The sequence below is a fragment of the Neurospora tetrasperma genome (genome assembly GCF_000213175.1).
Source record: "Neurospora tetrasperma FGSC 2508 unplaced genomic scaffold NEUTE1scaffold_81, whole genome shotgun sequence".
NCBI classification, from domain to species: Eukaryota; Fungi; Ascomycota; class Sordariomycetes; order Sordariales; family Sordariaceae; genus Neurospora; species Neurospora tetrasperma.
The window spans coordinates 7,226,328-7,248,636 of record NW_009799179.1 but is presented as its reverse complement, the minus strand read 5'-3'; the positions used below and the strand labels follow the sequence as shown (position 1 = coordinate 7,248,636).

The following is a 22,309-nucleotide window of genomic DNA, read 5'->3' as shown; positions in this document are numbered from 1 at the left end:
ACCAGACTAGCTAACAAGAAGCTTCAAACGCTGTCTGTCGGTGACTGCTATCCGAAGCTATGAGCTAAATATTTAAATGCCTGCAACAGGTGCTTACTATAGCAAGCAATTGCCCGAACCAGTCTTTCGAGTCGCCGTGAGGTTCTGTGTCAACTTGCGTTTCTGGATATCTGAGCGATACTCCCACGCGCATCTTGAGACAACGCAGAGCCTAGGAGAAACTGCTTGGAAGGCCGACAGACACTCTGGTAGATTTTTCACCTCTCCCGATTCATGCTCACGTTTGTGATTCTGATTACTTCGAGGTTGTTTCGAGATCAACCCTAGTACCGAGTGATCAATCCAACTTCTTCAGGAACAGAGGTTTCAAGGGAGGAAGGCGGCTTGTGTTTGCTCGACGATTCGTCTCGCTGAAGCCAATTCGCCTCTATCCCCATAATCAGGGTTAGGGTTACCACAGCAGTCTGCCCAGGTACTTGTAGTGTACTTGTATCTGCACCGGGCAGACCAGGACCCCCCTGTGTTGGCTGTCGCGTGGCGCCCTACGTTGTCACGGTCTCGGTGTCGCAGATGGCCGAAGTCGAGGCCCTTCAACAACTCCATCTCCGTCAAAGGGACCACCTCGTCCTTGTCCCAAACAGTATCTGAATAGCGACCGAATCGGTCATGTTTTGCCCCTAGGGTTCAATTTGTCCTACAAAGAATACAACGTCCTGCACGCCGGTCGCGCAGTCCCTGCTGCTATTGAGTAGTAGCACCTCTCTTTTTCTGGTGAACGGGTTCCCTTGATCCCGCCAAACAGCCACATCGAGGTGCAATCGGGCACAGAAACAGATTATCTGGGCGCAATCGTTCCTCGTCCGTCCTCAGTATGCCATCCACGTACTCGGATGATAATACGCTACGGTCTGGCCTTGATCGCTTCAGAGACCATAGCCCCAGCCAGCATCGAAGAAGCATGTCGCAAGAAACCGACTCTACCGTATCCACGACGAGTATCGTCTTCGATCGCATACAAGAGCGTCTCGATACCAAGGAGTTTCCGGCTCGCGGCACCGATGGCGACGACAATGACTCACTCAAGGACGAACTAAACAATGACGATCTCGAGACTGGGCCCTTCTTGGGTAATGCGAGCCCCTCTTCCCGTTCATACCAGCGCTCATCCGCCGACGGTCAGCGTATGGATCGCAGTTTGAGGAGATGGCTATTCATCGTGTCGGGAGCGCTGGTCGCCACTTGGGTCATCGGCCTGATCTTCTTCGTCTCGTCCAAGGCCTACAAGCCATCCTCCTCCTTCGCGCATGACCCCCAAGCAACAGTCACGCACGGCAGTGGAAAGAAGGTCACGCTAGACCAAGTCTTGAACAATGAATGGCGTGCCAAGAGCCATTCCATCAGCTGGATCGCTGGTGCAAACGGAGAAGATGGCCTGCTTCTGGAGAAGGAGGGCGCAAATAAAGACTACCTTGTGGTCGAAGATGTGCGAGCTCAGAACCCTTCCTCCGTTCAAGCCTCCAAAAGCAAGACCCTGATCAAAGACAAATTGTTTGAATTTGCCAACAAAACATACTGGCCTACTGTCACCGTTCCCAGCCGGGACTTGAAGAAAGTCTTGCTTGCGACCGACGTTCAGAACAACTGGCGCCACTCATACTACGCTGTCTACTGGATCTTTGACGTTGAGACTCAGCAAGCTGAGCCTCTAGTTCCCTACGATGTCGATGCTCGTCTCCAGCTGGCGTCATGGAGCCCCACCAGTGATGCCATTGTCTACACCCGGGATAACAACATGTTCCTTCGCAAACTCGACAGCGATAAGATTGTGCAAATCACCAGGGACGGCAGTGCAGACGTTTTCAACGGCGTCCCCGACTGGGTCTACGAGGAAGAGGTGTTGGCAAGTGGTGTTGCTACCTGGTGGTCCGAGGACGGCAATTATGTTGCCTTTTTGCGGACCAACGAAACAGGCGTTCCCGAGTATCCCATCCAGTATTTTGTGTCTAGACCCAGTGGCGAGGAGCCCAAACCGGGAGAGGAGAACTACCCCGAGGTCAGACAAATCAAGTACCCAAAGGCTGGCGCACACAACCCCATTGTCGACCTCAAGTTCTATGATGTCAAACGTGGCGATGTCTTCTCTGTTGATATCTCAGGCCGTTTTGCCGACGACGATCGCCTTATCACCGAGGTTATCTGGGCCGGAAAGCAGGTCTTGATCAAGGAGACAAACAGAGTGAGTGATGTGATGCGCGTCGTGCTGGTTGACGTGGGATCGCGCACTGGAAAGGCAGTCAGAACCGTTGATGTCAACGACATCGACGGTGGCTGGTTTGAGATCTCCCACAAGACCAAGTTCATCCCGGCCGATCCTGCCAACGGTCGTCCTGATGATGGCTATGTGGACACTATCATTCACAACAATGGTGATCATCTAGCATACTTCACGCCGTTGGACAATCCAAACCCCATCATGCTCACCTCTGGGGACTACGAAGTTGTCGATGCGCCATCTGCCGTTGACCTGCAAAGGAACCTGGTCTACTTTGTTTCTACGAAAGAATCCTCGATCCAGCGTCATGTCTACCAGGTCAAGCTGACCGGAGAAGATATGACACCGGTGACGGACACTTCCAAGGAGGGTTACTACGCCATCTCGTTCTCGACCGGTGCCGGGTACGCCTTGGTGTCCTACCAGGGCCCAGATATTCCCTGGCAAAAGGTCATCAGCACCCCGAGCAACCCCGACAAGTACGAGCACGTCGTGGAGGAGAACAAAGATCTCGCCGAAGCCGCCAAGAAGCACGAACTTCCTATCAATATCTATGGCACCATCAACGTTGACGGCGTAGAACTTAACTACATCGAGAGACGTCCGCCACATTTTGACAAGAACAAGAAGTATCCCGTGCTGTTCCAGCAGTACAGCGGTCCTGTCTCCCAGACCGTCAAGAAAACCTTTGCTGTTGACTTCCAATCGTTTGTGGCTGCTGGTCTCGGTTATATCTGCGTTACGGTTGACGGGCGTGGAACAGGCTTCATCGGCCGTAAGAACCGTGTCATTATCCGGGGCAACCTCGGTACCTGGGAATCTCACGATCAAATCGCTGCCGCGAAGCACTGGGCTCAGAAGGATTACATAGACGAAGACCGTCTTGCCATCTGGGGCTGGAGCTACGGCGGCTACATGACGCTCAAGACCCTCGAGCAGGATGCGGGACAGACCTTCAAGTACGGCATGGCCGTCGCCCCCGTCACCGATTGGCGCTTCTACGACAGCATCTACACGGAGCGGTACATGCGCACCCCCCAGACGAATCCCGAGGGCTACGAATCAGCCGCCGTCACCAACGTTACTGCCCTTTCGCAGAACGTGCGCTTTCTCTTGATGCACGGCGTGGCCGACGATAACGTTCACATGCAGAACTCTTTGACGCTCTTGGACGCGCTCGATCAGCGGAGCGTTGAGAACTATGATGTTCATGTTTTTCCGGATAGTGATCATGGCATTTATTTCCATAATGCTAACCGGATCGTGTTTGATAGTGAGTACTTGAATGTGTTGTTATGCCCGAGTCGACCAGAATCGCTGACTGAAATCTACACAGAACTGACTAACTGGCTGGTCAATGCTTTTAACGGCGAATGGTTGAAAATCGCCAACGCGCAGCCTAACGGCATGAAGCGGCGTGCTCTTCCCACTGCTTGACCATGATAAACAGTATCTGGTCAAGGTACATAGTTGCTCCATGCTTCTGGCGTTTGGGTGGACAAAGTAGGCGTTTCGGCTTGGTTGGTTGTCAAGCAGGTGATTAGTTTTTTTTTCTTCCTGTTTTGTTTTTGCATCCACTTTTAGGGACAGCCGAAAAAAAGAAAAAAAGACACACTATATATATGCACATATATACCCTACATATAATGTAGTTCTTTAGCTCCCTTGAGAGTCACATGCTGTTTACTGGGCCACACATGATTTGTATTACGAGGTGTCATCCTGCCAGTTCGGTCCAACCCATCCATTCGTCCAGCTGGTTCTCGGCTTCCGCCACCAAGAATCCAAACACTTCAGTGATGAACAACCGAGTTTGCAAGCGATGCTTCCAAGCGTAAGGACGAATGGATGATAGGTTGGTGGTTGGGCACATTCCCGGATTTCCCAACGTAAGGATGTAGGTGGAAGACGGTGGGAAAATAGGTAGTATTTCCCCACAAACCCGATCCGGATATTCGGGACGTGGTTCCTTTGTCGTATCGTTACATTATCATCTCAACCTCAAGATCCAGGAATGCGATCCCGGCCGAAGGGAGTCACCTATGTGTGTGCGGTTGATGATGCCATCCGCTCAAATCAGCCGGGGAGTTATGTCCCGGGGTTCAGTAAGTAGCAGCAGAGGAGTGTCAGAGATATAACAAGCTTTCCCTCCAACCGTCACAAATACCATCGTTCTTAGGTTACGGAGACGCCGATACTCCTATTTTCCCACCGTCCATCGACCTTTCGGACAAGATGCTCACCCCAACCATCCTCACCCTTCTATTCACCCTAGCAACCACCGCGCTCGCCGTTCCCCATCCCCACGCCGCGTTAATCAAATGCCCTCTAATCTTCGACGGCCGCATCAAGACCCGTACACAGCTAATCGACTTCGACAGCCCTGCCACCTCCCTCTTCAACCCGGACAATGTCAAGGGATCCAGTCTCAAATGGAGCCAGATCATTCGATTTCCTGAGGGGGACAAGGGGAGCCGCTTTGATAGTTGCAGCTATAAACCTCTGGAGGTGACTATTACCGATGCGAGTGTGTTCAAGACACAGTATGGGTTTAGGAGGGCTGGGTTAATTTTCAATGGGGAGTGAGTACACCCTAATGACCGGTTGTGATAATTGGCAAGATATTTGGGGAGTAAGGCGGTATGGAGGTTGGTTGGGATTTGGGAAGATATTTACTGATATTGAACTGGAAAATCTAGCAAAAACATCGGCAGCCCTGCGTCCAGAGGAGTGAAGACACTGCATTTTAGTGTCAAGCAGGATGAGGCGAGAGGGTTGAATTTGACGCATGAGTATCTTGTAAGCTTTGGTCCTTTTCTTTCCTTTCCTTCTCTCCCTTCCTCCTTTCTCTTTTTCTTTGTTTTCTGCTCCATGCTTCCCTTGGTCGTCAATTCGTGTTACTGACTGGCCCGTGTAATAGAACGTCTGGCACGAAACCTCCGACTGGTCCGCCAACCAATTCAACTTTCAAACCGGCACCATCATCGGCCAGGAAGGCAGCCTAGCCAAGAACACCTTCAAGATCTTGAGCCGGGAGAACAAGTTGATCTGGTCGACGCCTATTGAGCAGAAGGAGTGGCAGAATTTTGCTATTACTCTGGATTTCAACAAGAAGCATGTTGCTTTCCCCGGTTCTTCGTCCTTGATTTCATTGACTGACCAAAAAGATAACAGCACGCTACGCCTCTACTATTCCAAAGGCCATGAACCTTTGCGTAGTGTCACTCAGGCTGTGCCGAACAATAATGCGGGAGAAGGCCAATATCAGATTGGCATTCTCAAGAAGCCTACTGGCACTGATGATGTGGTAAATTCGGGGTATCAGGAGAGTGGCACCGATGAAGGACAGATCTACGGGGGGATTTTCATCGAGGATAGTGCAAATGGGTGTGTGTCTCTGTAGTATGTGGTTGTACGGGATGATACCTCGTACGGTATATGAGAGAGCCGTGACAGCATCAAGTTGGGAAAATATCGATTGGGCAGCATATCTAGGTAAAGCATTTCCATGTTCTTCCTACCTCTCCCCCTCAATGAATGGTGTGACAAGCTAGGATGTCCCAATTCCACGATTCGATATCCTTGGACAACTACTTAGCCGATGATGATGAACATTCAACCCAAGCAAGTTGCGCGCATGCCCACTTCAAGCACTCAGCACCTATTCCCCATGAAACTACCACGGGATTAACCCAACTCAGAGGACCTATAAGCCGGCACCGAAAAGTTCTCCGGCCCCTCATACACCTGATGCCGAAAGATATCATCCCCCATCATCGGTATGCAATCTGGAGTGACTTTATACACGGCCGTGTCCGCCACCCGATCGTTTATCCGGCGTACAATCAACAATGCTGCGCTGCCGTCCGGTTGTTCAGTCCATTTGAAGGAGACACCTGGTCCCGTGGTTGTGATGTTACTCTGGTGGTTATTAGTTCCGGTCCCGTTTCCACCGTACCCGCTGCCAACATCACCTGGATCTGTTGGACACCACGTCTGCGGGATGCTGGTTAACTGGTGGTTAACGGTCGTGCCCATTGCTTCGCAGTGCACGGGGACGGCTTCGTTATAAAAGGTAACGTTGAATTTGTAGCTAGAGTGAGGTGGATCGGGAGATTAGTGGGTTGTTGTTCTGCTGGAAAATACATAGAAGGAGAGAGACTCTATGCAAGGAAGGTGGGTGACGTGAGAGCACTTACAAGTTTCGGTTACTGAGGACCATGGCTGATGCCTCAAAGTTGGTGACGTTGAAGGCCGGGACTTGGTTCAGGTCATGACCGTCGTCGAGAACGGCAGGGGTAGGGCTTGCATGCGTGGTGATACTAGCGACGCCCAGGAGAAGGAGATATAGGAGTCGGATGTACATTGTTTCTGGGAATTAAATATCGGTAGAACGGTTTCTCGATGGCGGGCCAAGGATGCTGTTTGAGAGAGCACCAAGCCGTTGCGAGGTGATACAGGTAGCAAGGTGAAAGACGGATGCGGTTCAGAACGAGTGTAGCAGGTTGGCGAGATCTTCACATGGGATGTCAGAAAGGAACTGGTAGGTCTCTTGGGAATTATCTATTGATATAGGTAGTGGTCGACATCCTCCATAATGACAACTCGAGGGACAGGACAACGTCATAAGCCGCATCAACTTGATGCCATTGACAGAACTTTCCAAGTGCAACTCCGGACAAAACGGAGGAAGGTACGAGCAGATGAAAGACCAGTAAGTATTTTTAGGCTTTCAGGAAGATGATGTTATTTGAACCTCCATGTCACGCAAGACATGTTTGGGCGACGGAGTCCCTGACCTCCCAGCGAACTTGTCTGTCTTTCACTGACATTTACAACCTTTTTCTGGAGACCGAGTCCGTGAATTGGTCGATCATGTTAGCCTTCCTGACGTGACAGATCCCGCATCCGACACCAAGGTCTGTCACGTCTTCATCTCTTTGGTGTACGAGGAGACTCACAGGAGGCGGTCTCCTGCAACTTTGGTGTTTCGGAAACAACTGCAACAACGAGTTTCGTTTGAAATAGTAGATGTTCCGCGTGAGAAGCGGTGGCAATAAACGGAAAGCTTTTTCGAAGCCATCCTAAGGGCAGCCCGAGATGAGATATCTCCTATGAGTTGGTCTTCGGTATGACCAGCCTTCGGTGGATAGGCTCACAACAACAAGCCGGATCGCTGAGGCAGGCCGTCAAACAGGCGACCAGAGATTACTGGGGTCTGAGCGACATCTGATATACAGTGATTCGGGATAAGGTCGATCCCAAGGGGGAAAATGGCCTGTGGATTATGTTCCTTGTCTGGAGTGTAGAGACCCTCTTGCCATCCATGTCGTCTTGTTTGATGCACAACATGAGGAAGCCGCAAGTACCTAGCTTTGGCATATTGGTTTCGACACGGGTAATTCTTGGGCTTTGTTGGGTATTCCTCCGATGCAAGGATCATTTGCTCTTAGTACAATACAAAACGGAACCCTGTTTGTTGGATATTACAACTTTTATTCCTCGTCTAGAGGACGAACCAGGACGGGACCGAACGGAAAGATGCAGTCAACACGCAGCATGCAGTCATTTACACACTTGTACACCATATCCAGCGAATCCAAGACTGTAGAATAGAGGTACTTACCTCTAGTAGGGGTAGCCTTCAACCCCGCCGTCGCCATAACAACATGATCAGCACCCAATGGGCGATCCATGGGTGCCTGGGCTTCGATGGCTTTTCACTCTGGCGGACCGAAAGACCCAATCCCATTTCCTTGTTGGAAAGCGAGATAACCCTCTATCGGTTGTGCATAGTCGCCGCTTTTAAAAGCCTGACAGCTCCCTCAGATTGTTCAATGTGAACTTTTCCTGAATTCCTCATCCCATCGATCATCCACCCACCCTCCGAGGACGTTGCTCGGGTAAAGGGGCAAGCAGACGGAATTCCGACACTCGACACCGGAAGACACCGCGGTTCAGCCCCACTTGTCTGACCGGCGGAGGGCTCGGACACGGCCACTTCGGGCACCACGCTCAGGTCAACCCGCCAGCAGCACAGACCCAGGGGCTGTTCACAGGGCAAGGAGCGCCACCATACTGGGGCACCGGAGTCAGGGCAGCTAGCGTTAAGGGAACCCACCCCTATTCTGGAACATCACCATCTTCGGACCCTGACTTTCGTTCAAAACGAACACCGCCCGCGGGGAGACTGTTCAAGACTGGATACCTACCTACCTTCTGCTGTTCCTCGCCCTTCAACATCCAACGAACATCTCTATCGTGAACTTGGACTTCCATGCTTACAGAGCCTGACGACCACCGTCTTTCCCCCATTTCCCATGGTAAAGAGGTACGTTAGTTGTAAGGAAACCATGTTCCTTAAAAAACACCCCTTTGTCCCATTCCCATCGCGGCATCGCCCCGCCATGCTCGCGTAACCGCAATTAAAAAAAGGGACCCGACCTCTCTGCAGCCTGCTCCTTATCGTTAGGTACCTTACGTACCTACCTACTAGAGGCGGGTACCTTCATAGCTTTGCACATGCTAGCCCAATGCCATTCCCTTCTTTCTGCCTACCTTAGTGGCTGCGCCCGCCAGCGTTTTATTTTGATTCGCCCTCGAGTCTGACCACCGTGCTCTTGCCAGATCTCTTAATTGCAGCCCACCGCAACTTGAACACGCGTCTCCTGTCCTCAAACCCATTCTTGCCTCACGCAACACCAACTTTGGCACTCGAAACGCCGTGCGACTCCCTACAACCTCAGCTACGCACTTAGTGCAATTCAACCCACTCTACACACAGTCACAATGTCGCGAATTCAGATCCCCATAGATGTCCTGACGTCTCGCCTCAACATGGGCGAGCGTTTCCAGAACTTCCGTTCAGGCTCGATTGCGAACCGCTTCTCGAACCTGCGCCCTCTCTCGGAGTTCTTCGATATCAAGCGCCTCTCCAAGCCCGAAAACTTCGCCGAGATGCAGTCCCGCGTCAACTATAACCTGGGCCACTTCTCCAGCAACTATGCTGTCGTGTTCGTGATGCTCTGCATCTACGCCTTGCTCACTAACCCTTGGCTGCTCTTTGACATCGTCTTCGTCGTTGCCGGCATGTGGTTCATTGGCAAGCTCGACGGCCGTGATCTTGAGATTGGCCAGCACCGCTTCACCACTTCGCAGCTGTACACGGGACTGTACGTCGTTGCGATCCCGATCGGTCTGTTCTCCTCGCCCTTCCTCACTGTCATGTGGTTGATTGGCGCCAGCGGCTTGGTCATCATTGGCCATGCTTCACTTATGGACAAGCCCATCGACGAGGCTTTTTCCGGGGAGGCGGTCTAAATGGTCGGCCGCGAGCTCCCAAATCTGCGCCCCAATGGGGAAGACCATCGAGGCGCGAGCGGGCGCGCAACGGGAGTGATGCTGAGGGTTGGTGGGGTTCTGGGCGTGTGGTGGAAGAACTGGACAGCGAGGACGGCGGCCCTCATACTACACAAGGCGTTGGGTCAGGGTTGGTTTCAAATCCTTTGGGTAATAGATTCGCTAGCGATTCCCTTCGGTTTACGGGTGTCGACATGGGCAATAAAGGGGGTGGTAGTGCGAGGTTACGCGGAAGACATATCTATGGGGCGGACACAACAGATGATGATTCGGGGGACTCGGCGAGCGACGAGGAGGACAATGTCCATCTCGAGTCTGCCCTGGCACGGATTCGCCGGGCTCAAGCAAAGGGCAAGGCCGACGTCAAGCTGACAAAGGACGAACTGGCAGCTCTCGAACGGTATCAACGACGTCAGAACGGCGAAGAGCGTAGGAAAAAGGAAAAGCGGATCGCGGTGCCGCTAGGTGCTCTTGGCCAGATAGAGGTGCCTCGGAGCAATTCTCGTGGGGAACCTTCGCGAACCCCGCGGGAACAGTCACCGGTTCCTCCATCACGTCTTCCCAGCGGGTCGTCAACTACTGCTGAAAGGGAACAGAGTTCTTCGCCTTTTCATTATTCATATGTCAAAGACCAACCCGGTCCCATTCGGCGTTCTCGCGATTCTCCTCCCCACGGCGATATCTCTCCTGGAGCATCAGGCAGTTCTCCCCACCACGATATCTCGCGGCAAGCTTCAACCGGAAGCGGAGTCGATCCCTTCCAGTACTTGCATCCCGGCGGTACCACTCGTCCCACGTACACAGGCGACCACAGGAGTCGGACAACAACATCAGACAGACACCGGACTACCAGCGATCTGAGCCCGGGCGACTATTCGGCGGGGGAGGAAGACAGGCACCGGCATTCATCACGGATCAGCAGTTCCGCCGGGAGGAGCACCAACCATTATGACCGATCGGAGCGTGCGCGAGTTGCAGAGGAGCAATCCCTACACGATATTTCCTCTTCATCTAGGAGGACGTCTGGTGACCCACCTTCAATTGTCAAGCGGAAGGAGATGTTGACTGGTAGTTCTTCCAAGTCGTCAAACTCTTCCAAGCGCAGAAGTCGTGGTTAAAATGGCTACTTCTTTACTTGGGACCTCTGCTTTTGAAATCGGTTGCACTTGGGCAGGGTAAAAGAAAAAGAAAAAGAAACAGGAAACTGACTGGCTAGATGTCTTGTGTGTGTGTTGCGTTGACAGATATAGTAGTTTATGGTTCTTAATATTTATTTCCCCATCAAATCAATTTCTTCCATCGCTTGTGAAATTTTGTGATGCTTCTTTTCGATCAGATTCATATGTAATATGGTGCAGAGGACTTAATATTGCTCCGTAACCAGCTGAGAACCGCCGAGGGCCACCACAAACCAAGTTCCAAGCAAGAAAGTAAGTATAGATGCCGCATACCATCCATGTCTCGTACCTCATGTACCACATACAACATATCCCCCCGGAAATCGTGTCCGCCCGGCTCGTGGAACGCCAAAAACACCCAAATATCCAGACATGTCCACCCTTGTCCTTGTCAGTCAGTCAGCCTTCCTCCATCCTATTCCGATAACATCTTCAAAACACTCCTCAACCCTTCCTGCCAACTCAACCCCGGTCCTCCAGACCCATTGAACACCCCATCTCTCTCCATCGTCCTCTTCTCCCACACCGACCCGTCTCCTCTCCGACCTCTTTCAACTTGAGTCGTGTTAAACCCTCTTGCTAATGCATCCCCCATCATTGCCGCTGCCGCCCCTGCGCCACCACCACTCCTACTACTACCACCGGCGCCGCCGGAACCACCACCAAGACCAATCCCATCCCTCGCCAACCTCGCCACTTCCCCTACGGCACCCAGCGAGTCGCCAGCAGAGTACTTGGCCGCTAGCGCCAGCAGTCTGTCAACGATTTTGGGGAGGCGGATGCCCAGTTTAGCGAGCAAACCCGTCAGGGCGCCGCCGGTGATGAGCGGCATGATGGCCAGCATAAAGACTTTCATCGGGTGTCGCTGGGCGTAGTAGGCCAGGTCGCGGAGGAGACGCTTGAGTTTCTTCAGGAGCTTTTTGATGAGGCGAGGGCGGGGAGAACGTTTGTAAAAGGAGGAGGAAGAGGAGGATGATCGGCCTAGAGAGGGTGAGGGTTAGGGACTGATACTGGACAAAAGGAAGGAAGGGGGGAGAAGGTAGAACGTACGGAATTTGGCAAAAAAAGAACTTCGCCTGCCTGATGAGGAAAAGGATTTAAAGAACGATGGCCGTTTGGGAGGCTTTTCCGGTCTGCCACCGTGACTGCTGCGCGGGGTACCACCACCGGCGCCGCCGAGAGGGTCAATCAGTCGGCTGCTGGTCCTTCGAGAAAGGGAAAAGTAGTCGCGTGGAGGTGCATCGTCGCCGTACATGTCTGAATTGACATATCCATGCCCGCCACGGGACTTGGGAGTCTTGGGAGATGAGCGCCGCGGGTTGTCAGAGTCGGAGTCGCTTCCGTAGCCCATGCCGTCAAGGTCGTCGTCGTCGCCGAGGAGGAGAGAGGCTAAGAAGCCGACCAGACCTCCTGTCCCTCCTTCTGCTCCTTCCTTCCCGTCAGGTCCTCCTCTCGGTACTGCTGCCCTTTCATCCGCTCTATAACTCTCCCTGCTGTACATTTCCTGCCTCCGTCTTTTCCCGCTGCTGTCACTGGCATCTGGAGGAGAAAAGGGGGCCTTTGGTGGTGGTGGTGGTGGCCGCTCCCGCTCCCGTTCACGATCCCTCTCCCGTTCTTGTTGACGTTCTAGTTCCCGCTCTCGTTCCCTGAATTCCCGTTCTCGTTCTCTCTCTCGTGTCTTGAGCTCCCGGTCTCGTTCCTTGGGTTCGATTTGTTCCCTACTTTGCCTGGAGGATGAGGACCGATGCGAAGGCTTTGGCCTTTTCGACTTTGATGAACGACTGGAGAACATGAAACCCTCGCCGAGGAAACCCATGTTGGCGGTTTGGGTTGGGTTTATTTAGATGTATGTATATGTGGAACGATTTTTCTTGAGCGGACAGAATTGCACTGCCCTTTGATGTCAGATTGTGAATACGAAAGCGTTGGTCGCGTTTGGTCTTCTTCAAGCCGGTTGCTGGTAAAGGATTTGATGGTTCGAGAAAAAGATAGGATTGCTTCCACGCAGGTCCGGGCCGTTTAGGTTACTGGAAGTGGAGGAGGATCGGACCCTCTCCGACCAACAGGAGCGGCTTGACGCGTCTAGGGAAGGTAGGGAACAATGTTGGGAGCTGAGTTTCACCTTTCAGGAGCGGAAATCTGCACGGTGATTGACAGCTAACACAGACATATGTATCTGCTTCTTGAATTGCTGCCGTGGCACGTCTGGAACTCGTCGTCACCACACTTCAAGACTCGATCTTGTGCATGTATAAGTGAACGGTAGGATAGGGTAATGAAACACGGCGAGATTGGAGAGGGGATTGGTTCTCGAAACCTGTCATGCCTTTGACCAGCCCAAACAACAGTCCGACAGTCCAAAGTAGGTAGCCCTATCTCCAGCGGCGTACTTGATTCAACCTTTCTCACAGTCGTCTCTCACCGCTGAAAATTCATGAGGCTGGGGGCTCGTTGAGGTCTGCGACTGGACGCCAGAACTTGAGACTGGACTTGAACCGCAGGACCGTCTACCCCTAAAATTGTGACCCTTGTCACAGTTGGAATCTCGGGCTCGGCACCCATGGCACCAACAGCCCTGGCAGAATGATTGCCTAATATTGGATAGAAATCGGTGAGTGGGGATTAGTGGTCACAACGAAGCGGGGGAGCCAGGGACGACCTTTTGGAGAAGCAAGCCATGGACTTTATCGTGGATGAGGAGGTTGTTGTTGTTATTGTAAGACTTGAGAAAGTAAGTCCGTCATGGACTGAGGGTTTGGTACATTATTGTTATCTGGCCGAAACTAAGACGATCAGAGCGTGATAATGAATTGTGAAGGTCAAGGCAGTATGTGAGATCACGGCTTTTATTTGCTGTGTCGCAAACTCTCGAAATGACAAAATCGGAAGAACCAACTTACAGCTGAGCTCGCCTATGATGAGCGATGTCGACGAACTGAACTTCCCCTTGCTGCAAACGGTGGGGTGGTTGGTACCTGATAAGCCACACGTGGCACGGGTACAAACCGTAGAGGTAGAGAGGTACCTAGTACCTGGGCTACCTCTACCTACCCGCCGTGACGCTTTATTTCGCCGACGGACTTCCTTTCACTTGCACTCACGGCCTCCAGCTTGCAGAAAGTTCCATCGTTTCGTAATTTCCTAGCATCATATTGCTGCGATAGGTGTTATCATGTAACGTTGATAAATACATAGGTATACAGAGCCGACAGCAAATGCACATTTTGCGTAGGTACGACTTAACCATGTATGACTCCATCACCCACTGCAACAGGTCCTGCCTTGCAGGGGTAGGATGAAAGCGCGGGGCAATGGACCTTGGGCTTCGAACTTGTCTGAAAGCTTCCACTTTCTGTGTTGTCATCGCTTGGCTTCCACTCTCAATAATTCTTGCAACTTGCAACCCTGCGATCACAAACCCCCGTCATTCTATCCTTTCGCCATTTTCTAGAGTATTGATCAGGATGGTGTCACCTGCAGTTGAAGTTAAGAGCCCAGCGGAATGGAGTTCCCTACTGGATGCCACGAAAATCGTTGTGGCACAATGTAAGTTCTACTCCTACGCCAGTCGTTCGAGAAAGCGATCCCCATGAATCGCATGCCCTGGTGATATACAACTTCGCCGCTGCTCACCATGTCATCACTTTCAACGTCTGGATACGGAAGCGTGGAGGCGCCTTTTCGCCATGCATTCGCGTTTCTTTCACGCACCCATCTCTCCCTGGCGGTGCGCGGTTCGTCAAGAACAGCTTGTTAACATAGTTTTCTCCAGTTTACTCGCCTAGTAACACGGCCTCACTGGAAGCGATCCACATTCTCGAACACCACTCTCAAGGCATCGAAGGACGCGGCACGGTCTTAGAGCTCGCAAAGGTCAACGTGGACGAGTTGAAGGCGATTAAGAATGCCTACAGCATCACGACCCTCCCGACGACTATGCTCTTCCAGAACGGCAAGGAAATCGACAAGGTTGCTGGTGACAATCCTAGGAGGCTAGCGCAACTGGTTGAAAAACTCAAACGCGCAGTTGACTCGGCAAAGACTGAACAGGCAAGCGGGAGCTCCAGCAGCTGGAAGGGTGCCGCACTTCCCCGCGGGTACGTGGATGTCACCGATCAGGTTGAGCTCAACCGGTCTGAGCTTTTGAATGTCGACACAGAGACCGGTGGCGTCCGAGTGCTTTTTTCGACCGAAAAGCCAAGTGCCTTGTCTGGAGGCAAAGGTACCGCGAAGGATTGGGTTGAAAGTGACACCGACGACCAACTGCTGCTTTTCATGCCCTTTCAGTCTATGCTCAAATTGCATACTCTCCAGGTTGGTCCCGCAAAAGGTTCGAGTAGATGACGGACAACGCAACTGACATGACCTCAACAGATTACCTCCTTGCCTCCCACTGATGACGACGACGACGAATTGCCCACGAGGCCGAAGACGATCAAGCTTTTTGTTAACAAGCCACACAATCTCGGGTTTGACGAGGCAGAAGATCTTCAAGCCACGCAAGATATCGAGCTGTCAGAGAGTGACTGGAACAAGGAAGGAACTGCTAGCGTTCCTCTGCGTTACGTCCGGTTCCAGAACATCAACAGCTTGGTTTTGTTTGTTGCTAATGGGGACGGGGATAGCGAGAAGGTCAGGATTGATAGGCTGAGGCTCATTGGAGAGTCAGGAGCAACCAGGGATATGGGCAAACTGGAGAAGATCGGTGATCTCCCGGGCGAGTAGAAGAGGAAGAGGAGTGTTGGTGTCGAGCTTCAGGCATTGCGCATTCAGATACCACTAATATCAGGCAGCAGGCGTTTTGATGGTGCCATAGGGAGCAAAGGTGCGCATTGCAAACCAACCAATCCCCATATCCAAAGTATGAGTGCGTTCTTGAGAGATCTATACATTATCAAGATGCTAGAGGCAGTCTTGCAGCTGGTCCTTGTACGCACAGCACCACGACCGAAGGGACGGGTATTCAAACATCACGTCGGTGAAGGATATGTGTAAATTTACACAGTCGCGTTGATTACATCCTGCGATTGTAGCCCTTATGACGAATAGTCAATGCGGTGATACTAGTCCAGTCGCAGAGCTGGTCTCAAGACAATGCTCGCAGTCACCAAAGCGACCTCTAAACCAGTTACGCACAACAGTCAAAGAAAGTAGCCCCAGATAAAATGTCCGATCTCTTCATCACCATCCAGCCCTAAGGGGTTGTTTCTCGATGGACTGACTGACGAGGAAATCGGCCTGCAATATGATTTATCTAGGCCACGACTGACGCGACGTTTTCACGGAATCTCCGGAAGGAGATGAAAACGAAGCAACACGGGTAATGTTTTGAATGAGTCGTGACCGCCGCACGAAGGAAAAAAAAGAGAAAAAGAGGAGGAAAGGGAATTTTGGCTCGAGGTCAATAAATTGAGAAAATTTAGTGGAGCATCTGAAACAGCTTAGTCACCCTGGCAGACCCACAATTTCGAGTTTTGAGGTGGGCTCAGCATGTCGAGCCCCGAGGTACTATTGGCAGCTGGCAGAGCATTTGGCACCTTTTCTGTCGTAGCGCCGACGTCGTAGCGTTCTGCGGTCAGCCAATGTCACCAGCTCAAGTCGACGGGACTTTCTAGTGTAGTGTTATCCTGGCAGAGGTGTAGAATCCCGCTTGACGCCGTTCCACGGTTCCAGACTCTCAGCACGAATCGACCACACGCTGTCAGCGCCGCTTCCAACCACACTACCTAGAGGTACCTACTTTCAACACTGAAGCTTCGGTTGCTGCAATATGCTGGCGGGAATCGGTTTCCTGGTGATGGTTCCTGTCTTGTGTGACCCCTTCCTCGACCTCGAGTCCTTGGTTCTTCACAGCCAGGCAAGCCTGACCAAGCAGAAACTGAAATCTCGATTGCTCCCATATGGGATTGTAGTGTGTTACAGCGCAAAACGACGGGCCACATTATCTCGGTTTCCATTACCCTTCTCCTCGCCTAGTGTCTTTGAAACTCTTCACATGGGGCTTTTCTCCGTAGAGAATGGCATGATTGCGCTCAACCATTCCAGCCTAACTTGTGTGGACGATGTGTTTGTTCGGCCCAGCATAACATCGTCTCTCGGCTAACACATATTGTCGCCCACGCCGGAGCCTCCAGGTTGCCGGTTTATATGAGCAAAGATTATGCGAGACAAGCATGCGAGGATCCATGGGCGTGCCAGCGTTTGGCCACCGTATAACCGTAATGACTGATCGTCGTCTTCCCCATCGACTCGTGTGCGTGGGGTGTGCGGTCTTTCAACAAAAGTCTCGAGTCTGACAGACTGTCGTCGCGGAACTCAAGCCAGCTACGAGCTGACCCATGGATCCTGGTGTTCCCCTTCGGATGTCCTACCAATCCATAACAATGTCCATACGGTATTGGATATTGCCTACAGCGCAGAGCAAAAGAGGCGTTCATATCGGAATTGACGCATGCTATACGATATTTCGAATACACACTGGCATATCCGCCGCAACTAGTTCCTACGCCTCGTCGGTTTTTACTCAATCAGACACTCCAGTCCGAAATCAGCACTAACAACTGTGCAAGCTGTCATCCTTTCGGCTAGGTTCTGTAACTTGGTTTTTTTTTTTTTTTTTTTTTTTTTTTTTTTTTTTTTTTTTTTTTCTCCAGAAAGTTTAGTATGGATGTCTACTTTGAAGTCATCCGAAACCTGCGCGCAATGACAAGGTAAAAGTCAGTTGCTAGACTAGTGAGCTACAAGCTCTAGCAGCCAACTTGAGGTAAACCCCCGCTTCCCTCTACCTACGTCGTCTCATCGATACACTACGCAGGCATCCGGTCCAGCCGCTTGACCCCTACCCCTCGGTTCCAAGACTATCGCGTAAACTGCAACTCTGTTTCGACGGCACGTCACCATGGCCCCAAGATCGGTAAGCCTGGATACTACAATCTAACGCTGGTTTGTTTGCTGGCTTGGTATTCCAAGTCTACCATATCGGACGAAATCCAAACCGCTTTGTCCCAAACGAAGCTTACCAGGATAAAATCAAAGGTCAGGTACAGCTGGGATAGCCATCAACACAAAGATCCAATATGACACTTTCAAATTTCAGAAATACCATGTTCAAAGCTAGTTTACGCTTTGGTCGTGAAATGAAACGGACTGACCAGACATGACAAGTCCTTGGGAAGCTGGCTCGGGGGTCTCGAGCTAACAAACAAACCAGTATGTATTGGACTGTAATGAATCGAAACGCTACAGGCATAAAAGGTGGTCCCTATATGCTAAGAATAGCTCATACCAGTCCCTAGTCATGTATCATCCGTCTGCTTGTTCACTACCAACCAACCCAGTACTTCTTCTGAATCGACTTACCCTTACAGGCAAGTTCGCAATCACCTGTCTGCCACCACGCTGTCGACAAAGGACCCCTCCAGTCCGGGTAACCATTTCATGCCGTTTCTAGGTCATTGGGATCCGTCCAAACGGCAGCAGTTTTCGATCCCAATGGCCAAAGGGATGGATATCGTGGTTCCCGCTCTGATTCAAGGTATGACATGAACATGACAAACCTCGACAGTGCCAAGCGGCAACCGGTGGTTGCCAGACGATTCTTGAATCACCATCCATCATCTTGGTGCCTGTTCCAGGTAGTCCACGGCCAGTCTAGTTGTGGAGCATCCTCCTTGCGGAACGTCTCGCCTCTCCATCCTAGACTAGTGTGCTTGCTCCAGTCAAGGGCACGCCTTGCCGTGTAGAGCAACTCGCATAGCCAGGTCTCCTGGCGTTGGGCAAGTCCTAGCTCTTCCTTATTCCTGACAATTTCCTAAACCGTTCGCGCACTTGGGTGTTGACTTACATATTACCTGGCACGCCTGGTCAGCTTTAAATTGTCTCAAGACTAACGGTCGGTTCGTCCCTGAAAATGCCTTGTCCAGTGACGGAGCTGAAGCGCACAGGTATGGGGCAAGCCCCGACCTCGATCACATGTATCTGATCCTTCAACGCATCTTGACACTTGTATCGACTTTCTCTTTCCTTCAAGCCACTTAACCGTATCAAGATTAGATGACGTGATGCAAAGCCCTTAGTTACGCCTTGTGACCTTCTTGATTCGTTATTCTTAAGACTAGTCATTGACTAAGAGGTATAAGAGTTCCACGTCTTTGATATCTTATTGTGGTGAACTCCCCTCGCTATCTACGGCCACGTTGTCGTGGCCAGTTCGTCCGCCAGTAAATAAGTGGTGGTACAGACATGACCGGAACACATCAAAACGGCTTATAAAATTCGTCCGCTTCTCGAGTTACTCGTTCATCTCGAGTGTCACTTCAAATCCCTGCGGTGGAAGATCGTAGGGGCCGTGACCAAGCGATATCTGTCTAGGAGGAGCGGCAACACTATCACCATTTCGCAAGGACGAATGCATTACGACAAATCCTGTGGATTCTGTTCATCTTTCAAGGCTGTGGCAAATCGGCACCGACATATCAGCACGATACGGGTAAACACAATTCACAATGCACTATAATCATTACGGCATCCATCAATGCTGCCCAGTCAACTCGGTGGATAAGTTCACCAACTTCCAGCGGCTACCGGCCGAGCTGCGAAACATTATATGGGAGTTCTCTTTGCCAGAACCACGGGTTTATGAAATTTTGGACGCACCGAACTCGAAGCGAAAGACCCCTCCCCATGAAGGTTTGATGTTTGCCAACATCCATCCAGAACCTCCGCCAGCCTTAGCAGCTGTGTGTCATGAGAGTCGATCTTTGGTTCTTCACAACTACAAGCCTCTAACATTGGGGAGGACAACCAAATATGTCAACCTGTCTCGAGACATTTTCCTTCTTGAGCCGTACCTACTCATCAAGCGGCTTCACCGTACTCTCCATTTTATGAGCCAAATTTCGTTCCTTCGAGACAACATCAACCGCCTCGCGCTCGGAACATCCTATGGCATCTACACGGGGATTTGCCATCCAGTGCTGAGCTGGAAGGTATCCAAGACCAACATGGGAAAGTTGCTTACCAACCTTGCGAAGTTTCCACGGCTCAAGGTTCTCATTTTCATCGTTCACCAGGAGTTCCAATTCGAGTTTGACTTCCGATTCCCCGGCACCATGATCCCTATCCCGAACTATCCGCTTCAACACTCCGTTTCGACCACTCTGCAACCTCTCTTCACGAGCGGGCCCAGCGCCACTGGATTTCCATCTCCCATCAGTAGCGTTGGTAGCAGCATTATTTTACCGTCAAGGTCATCATCAAGCAATCCTATCCCGACGCTCGCAGAACCAGCCAGCAATGGTCTCCATTTTTATTCCACCGTCAGCAATAGCAGCAGCAATAAGAACACCATCGCAACCCCCGGGAACCTTTATAAACTACCGTACTCATCACCGTTATTATTCCCGTCTCTCCCGCCGCTACTGCCACCGTATCCTTTATTCTCTCCACAGGATTCCTACTTGGCACCACAGCTTCCCCCCTTCCCTTTACTCCTCCAACAACAACAGCAACACCAACACCAACAGCCTCAACCGTCCCAACCACAACGGCCCCAACTAGTCCACCAAGCCTACCGCTTCAAATTCGACATCGAAGCGAATATCAACCACGCCCCTCGACGCCCGCACCTTAACGAGCTGCTTTATTACCCGCTCGACATAGACAAAGAGGATGACGGTGATGGGGAGAATTTCGATTACTATAACTTTAGCGGGGGCGGTAACGGCGGGAGCAGCAACAGCAACGGCAATTCAGGATGGACAAACAACGATCACGACGACGACGACGATGACGACCAAGATGTAAGGGGGGATGTCAACAGAGTAGGAGGAGGAAGAGGAGGAGAAAGAGGAGATAGGGGAGGCGGAAGTGGAGGCGAGTGGTCCGATCCCTGGCCGACCAACGACGATTGGCGACGATTCCGACAACGGTTCCAAAAGGCGATTAGGCAGAGTTTAGAGGTTATGGAGAGACATAGACTTGCCTGCTTGGCTGCAGCAGAAGCTGCCAAGGTAGCGGATGGAGGTGAAAAACATTCTGCCAAAGGTGGAAAAGAAAGTAGCGCTAGCGGACGGAGGAAAAAAACTGGGAAAGGGACGACGACGACCACCACCACCAAAGCCGCAGAGAAGAATAGCTGGAGCGGCCGTGCTAGTAGGGAGGCGGAATGGGAGTGGGAGAGGCAGTGGGAAAGGGAAAGGGAGTCGTTGCGTGCAGGATTGGAAGGAAGGATAGGAAAGCATGCCACTAGGATTCGAGTACCAGCTATCAAGGGGGCGAGTTTGCTTTGGAGGTATACAAGGGGCGGGTATGTGTGACTGTTGTTACCATTGTTGTGACTGTTGTATTGTATAACGTGGAAGAGGGCAAGGGAGATGAGGGTGGTGATGGCCGTTGAAGTGTTGAAATGACGAGATCTCTTGAGTCACAGCATTTGCTAGTTTTGTCAACGGGGGTGTATTTCAGACTTGGGTTTCCATTTACTATACCAAAAATAGAGGATGGGCAATATGTTTAGGCGAACTTGACAGGCTCTATTCAAGTGAGGAATGATTGTGCATGAAATGGTAGATGTACCCTGTGAGACAGCTGATTCCAAGCGGCTGGTCACTTATCTATCGTTTTGCACCGACTTGTTTCTTCTTTATATTGTTATTGTCATCATTCCTATTACCTATCTTTGTTATTCAGGAGCTGAAGCTTTGCTGGTTGATCATCCAAACGTACCTAGCCATACGTACAGATCAAGTTTCTTGTTAGGTACTTTGTTGGCTCACCTGAAGATCACCGAGCTCACTGAAAGCACATGCGAAATTACTTCCCCTCTCCATCTTCACCTAGCTGATGAACTGAAGTTGAACACTCCCACGGAGAAACCTATATTTATCCTTTGAGGTACTAGGGGATTGCGGCTACTTTCTTTGGGTATCTCTGCCGGTAAAATATGATATAATCTCTACTTGTTTAGCTCGAGACAGTCCCGCGGGGAGATCCGACACGGGATGATGACACTGGACGGTATTGACCGGAAGCAGCAGATAAGCGAGAGAAGACCGAGAGCCTGGAAGCAAGTCTTCAGAGGCAAAAAGTCTCAGCTGGACTCTGTGGTGGTGACTATGATACTTGTCGTAATACCAGCGCTGGATTTTAAGTAAGGTGTTGTCTGTTGAAACTTCTTAGTAGTGAATGGATGCACTCCGCTGCACCAACGACCCTGCCTACTCTGAACTTTCGCTGATAACCCTCAAATGACCAGAAACGAGGCGTATGTCCACCTCAGCGCCCCCGAAGATTCCAAAGATCTAAATACATAAAAGCGAGACGTCAATGCCCAGTAAGTGATGAGAAAGTGGTGCAAGTTGGTTGCTTGCATGGAATTTTCCAAATTCGGCAAATGTTTGCATCATAGTCCATATCGATTCTCGCATTTTGATATAACAATGTTGCACGGCTTCTAGGTAGCAGCTTATACATTATACAATGCAAGGAGGATGGCCAGATT

The 22,309-nt window shown here is 51.2% G+C and overlaps 8 protein-coding genes across 8 annotated transcripts; 6 read left to right on the top strand and 2 right to left on the bottom strand.

The window, feature by feature from the left end:
* Positions 1 to 958: 958 nt before the first annotated feature.
* On the top strand, positions 959 to 3,709 carry NEUTE1DRAFT_51117 (uncharacterized protein; the record flags this gene model as incomplete). Its single annotated transcript, XM_009856655.1, has 2 exons — positions 959 to 3,545; positions 3,609 to 3,709. 2 exons carry the CDS (start codon positions 959 to 961, stop codon positions 3,707 to 3,709), a joined length of 2,688 nt encoding a protein of 895 aa, XP_009854957.1.
* A 577-nt stretch (positions 3,710 to 4,286) lies between these two features.
* On the top strand, positions 4,287 to 5,788 carry NEUTE1DRAFT_133630 (uncharacterized protein; the record flags this gene model as incomplete). The annotated part of the gene is made up of 4 exons (XM_009858476.1): positions 4,287 to 4,377; positions 4,452 to 4,854; positions 4,972 to 5,071; positions 5,193 to 5,788. 4 exons carry the CDS (start codon positions 4,287 to 4,289, stop codon positions 5,673 to 5,675), a joined length of 1,077 nt encoding a protein of 358 aa, XP_009856778.1.
* Positions 5,789 to 5,959: 171 nt separating this feature from the next.
* NEUTE1DRAFT_51174 (uncharacterized protein) lies at positions 5,960 to 6,638 on the bottom strand (the record flags this gene model as incomplete). The annotated part of the gene is made up of 2 exons (XM_009856658.1): positions 5,960 to 6,365; positions 6,472 to 6,638. The coding sequence occupies 2 exons, from the start codon at positions 6,636 to 6,638 to the stop codon at positions 5,960 to 5,962; spliced, it is 573 nt and encodes a 190-aa protein (XP_009854960.1).
* A 1,851-nt stretch (positions 6,639 to 8,489) lies between these two features.
* On the top strand, positions 8,490 to 9,764 carry NEUTE1DRAFT_73504 (prenylated rab acceptor 1; the record flags this gene model as incomplete). Its single annotated transcript, XM_009858475.1, has 2 exons — positions 8,490 to 8,603; positions 8,900 to 9,764. The coding sequence occupies one exon, from the start codon at positions 9,062 to 9,064 to the stop codon at positions 9,590 to 9,592; it is 531 nt and encodes a 176-aa protein (XP_009856777.1).
* Positions 9,765 to 9,931: 167 nt separating this feature from the next.
* On the top strand, positions 9,932 to 10,749 carry NEUTE1DRAFT_106091 (uncharacterized protein; the record flags this gene model as incomplete). The annotated part of the gene is made up of 2 exons (XM_009858474.1): positions 9,932 to 9,944; positions 10,022 to 10,749. The coding sequence occupies 2 exons, from the start codon at positions 9,932 to 9,934 to the stop codon at positions 10,747 to 10,749; spliced, it is 741 nt and encodes a 246-aa protein (XP_009856776.1).
* Positions 10,750 to 11,224: 475 nt separating this feature from the next.
* On the bottom strand, positions 11,225 to 12,806 carry NEUTE1DRAFT_133628 (uncharacterized protein; the record flags this gene model as incomplete). The annotated part of the gene is made up of 2 exons (XM_009858473.1): positions 11,225 to 11,790; positions 11,860 to 12,806. 2 exons carry the CDS (start codon positions 12,623 to 12,625, stop codon positions 11,225 to 11,227), a joined length of 1,332 nt encoding a protein of 443 aa, XP_009856775.1.
* Positions 12,807 to 14,170: 1,364 nt separating this feature from the next.
* Positions 14,171 to 15,823, top strand: NEUTE1DRAFT_92198 (uncharacterized protein; the record flags this gene model as incomplete). The annotated part of the gene is made up of 3 exons (XM_009858472.1): positions 14,171 to 14,355; positions 14,582 to 15,123; positions 15,184 to 15,823. The coding sequence occupies 3 exons, from the start codon at positions 14,274 to 14,276 to the stop codon at positions 15,532 to 15,534; spliced, it is 975 nt and encodes a 324-aa protein (XP_009856774.1).
* Positions 15,824 to 19,313: 3,490 nt separating this feature from the next.
* On the top strand, positions 19,314 to 21,125 carry NEUTE1DRAFT_150536 (uncharacterized protein; the record flags this gene model as incomplete). Its single annotated transcript, XM_009858471.1, has 1 exon — positions 19,314 to 21,125. The coding sequence occupies one exon, from the start codon at positions 19,314 to 19,316 to the stop codon at positions 21,123 to 21,125; it is 1,812 nt and encodes a 603-aa protein (XP_009856773.1).
* Between the last annotated feature and the right edge of the window lie 1,184 nt (positions 21,126 to 22,309).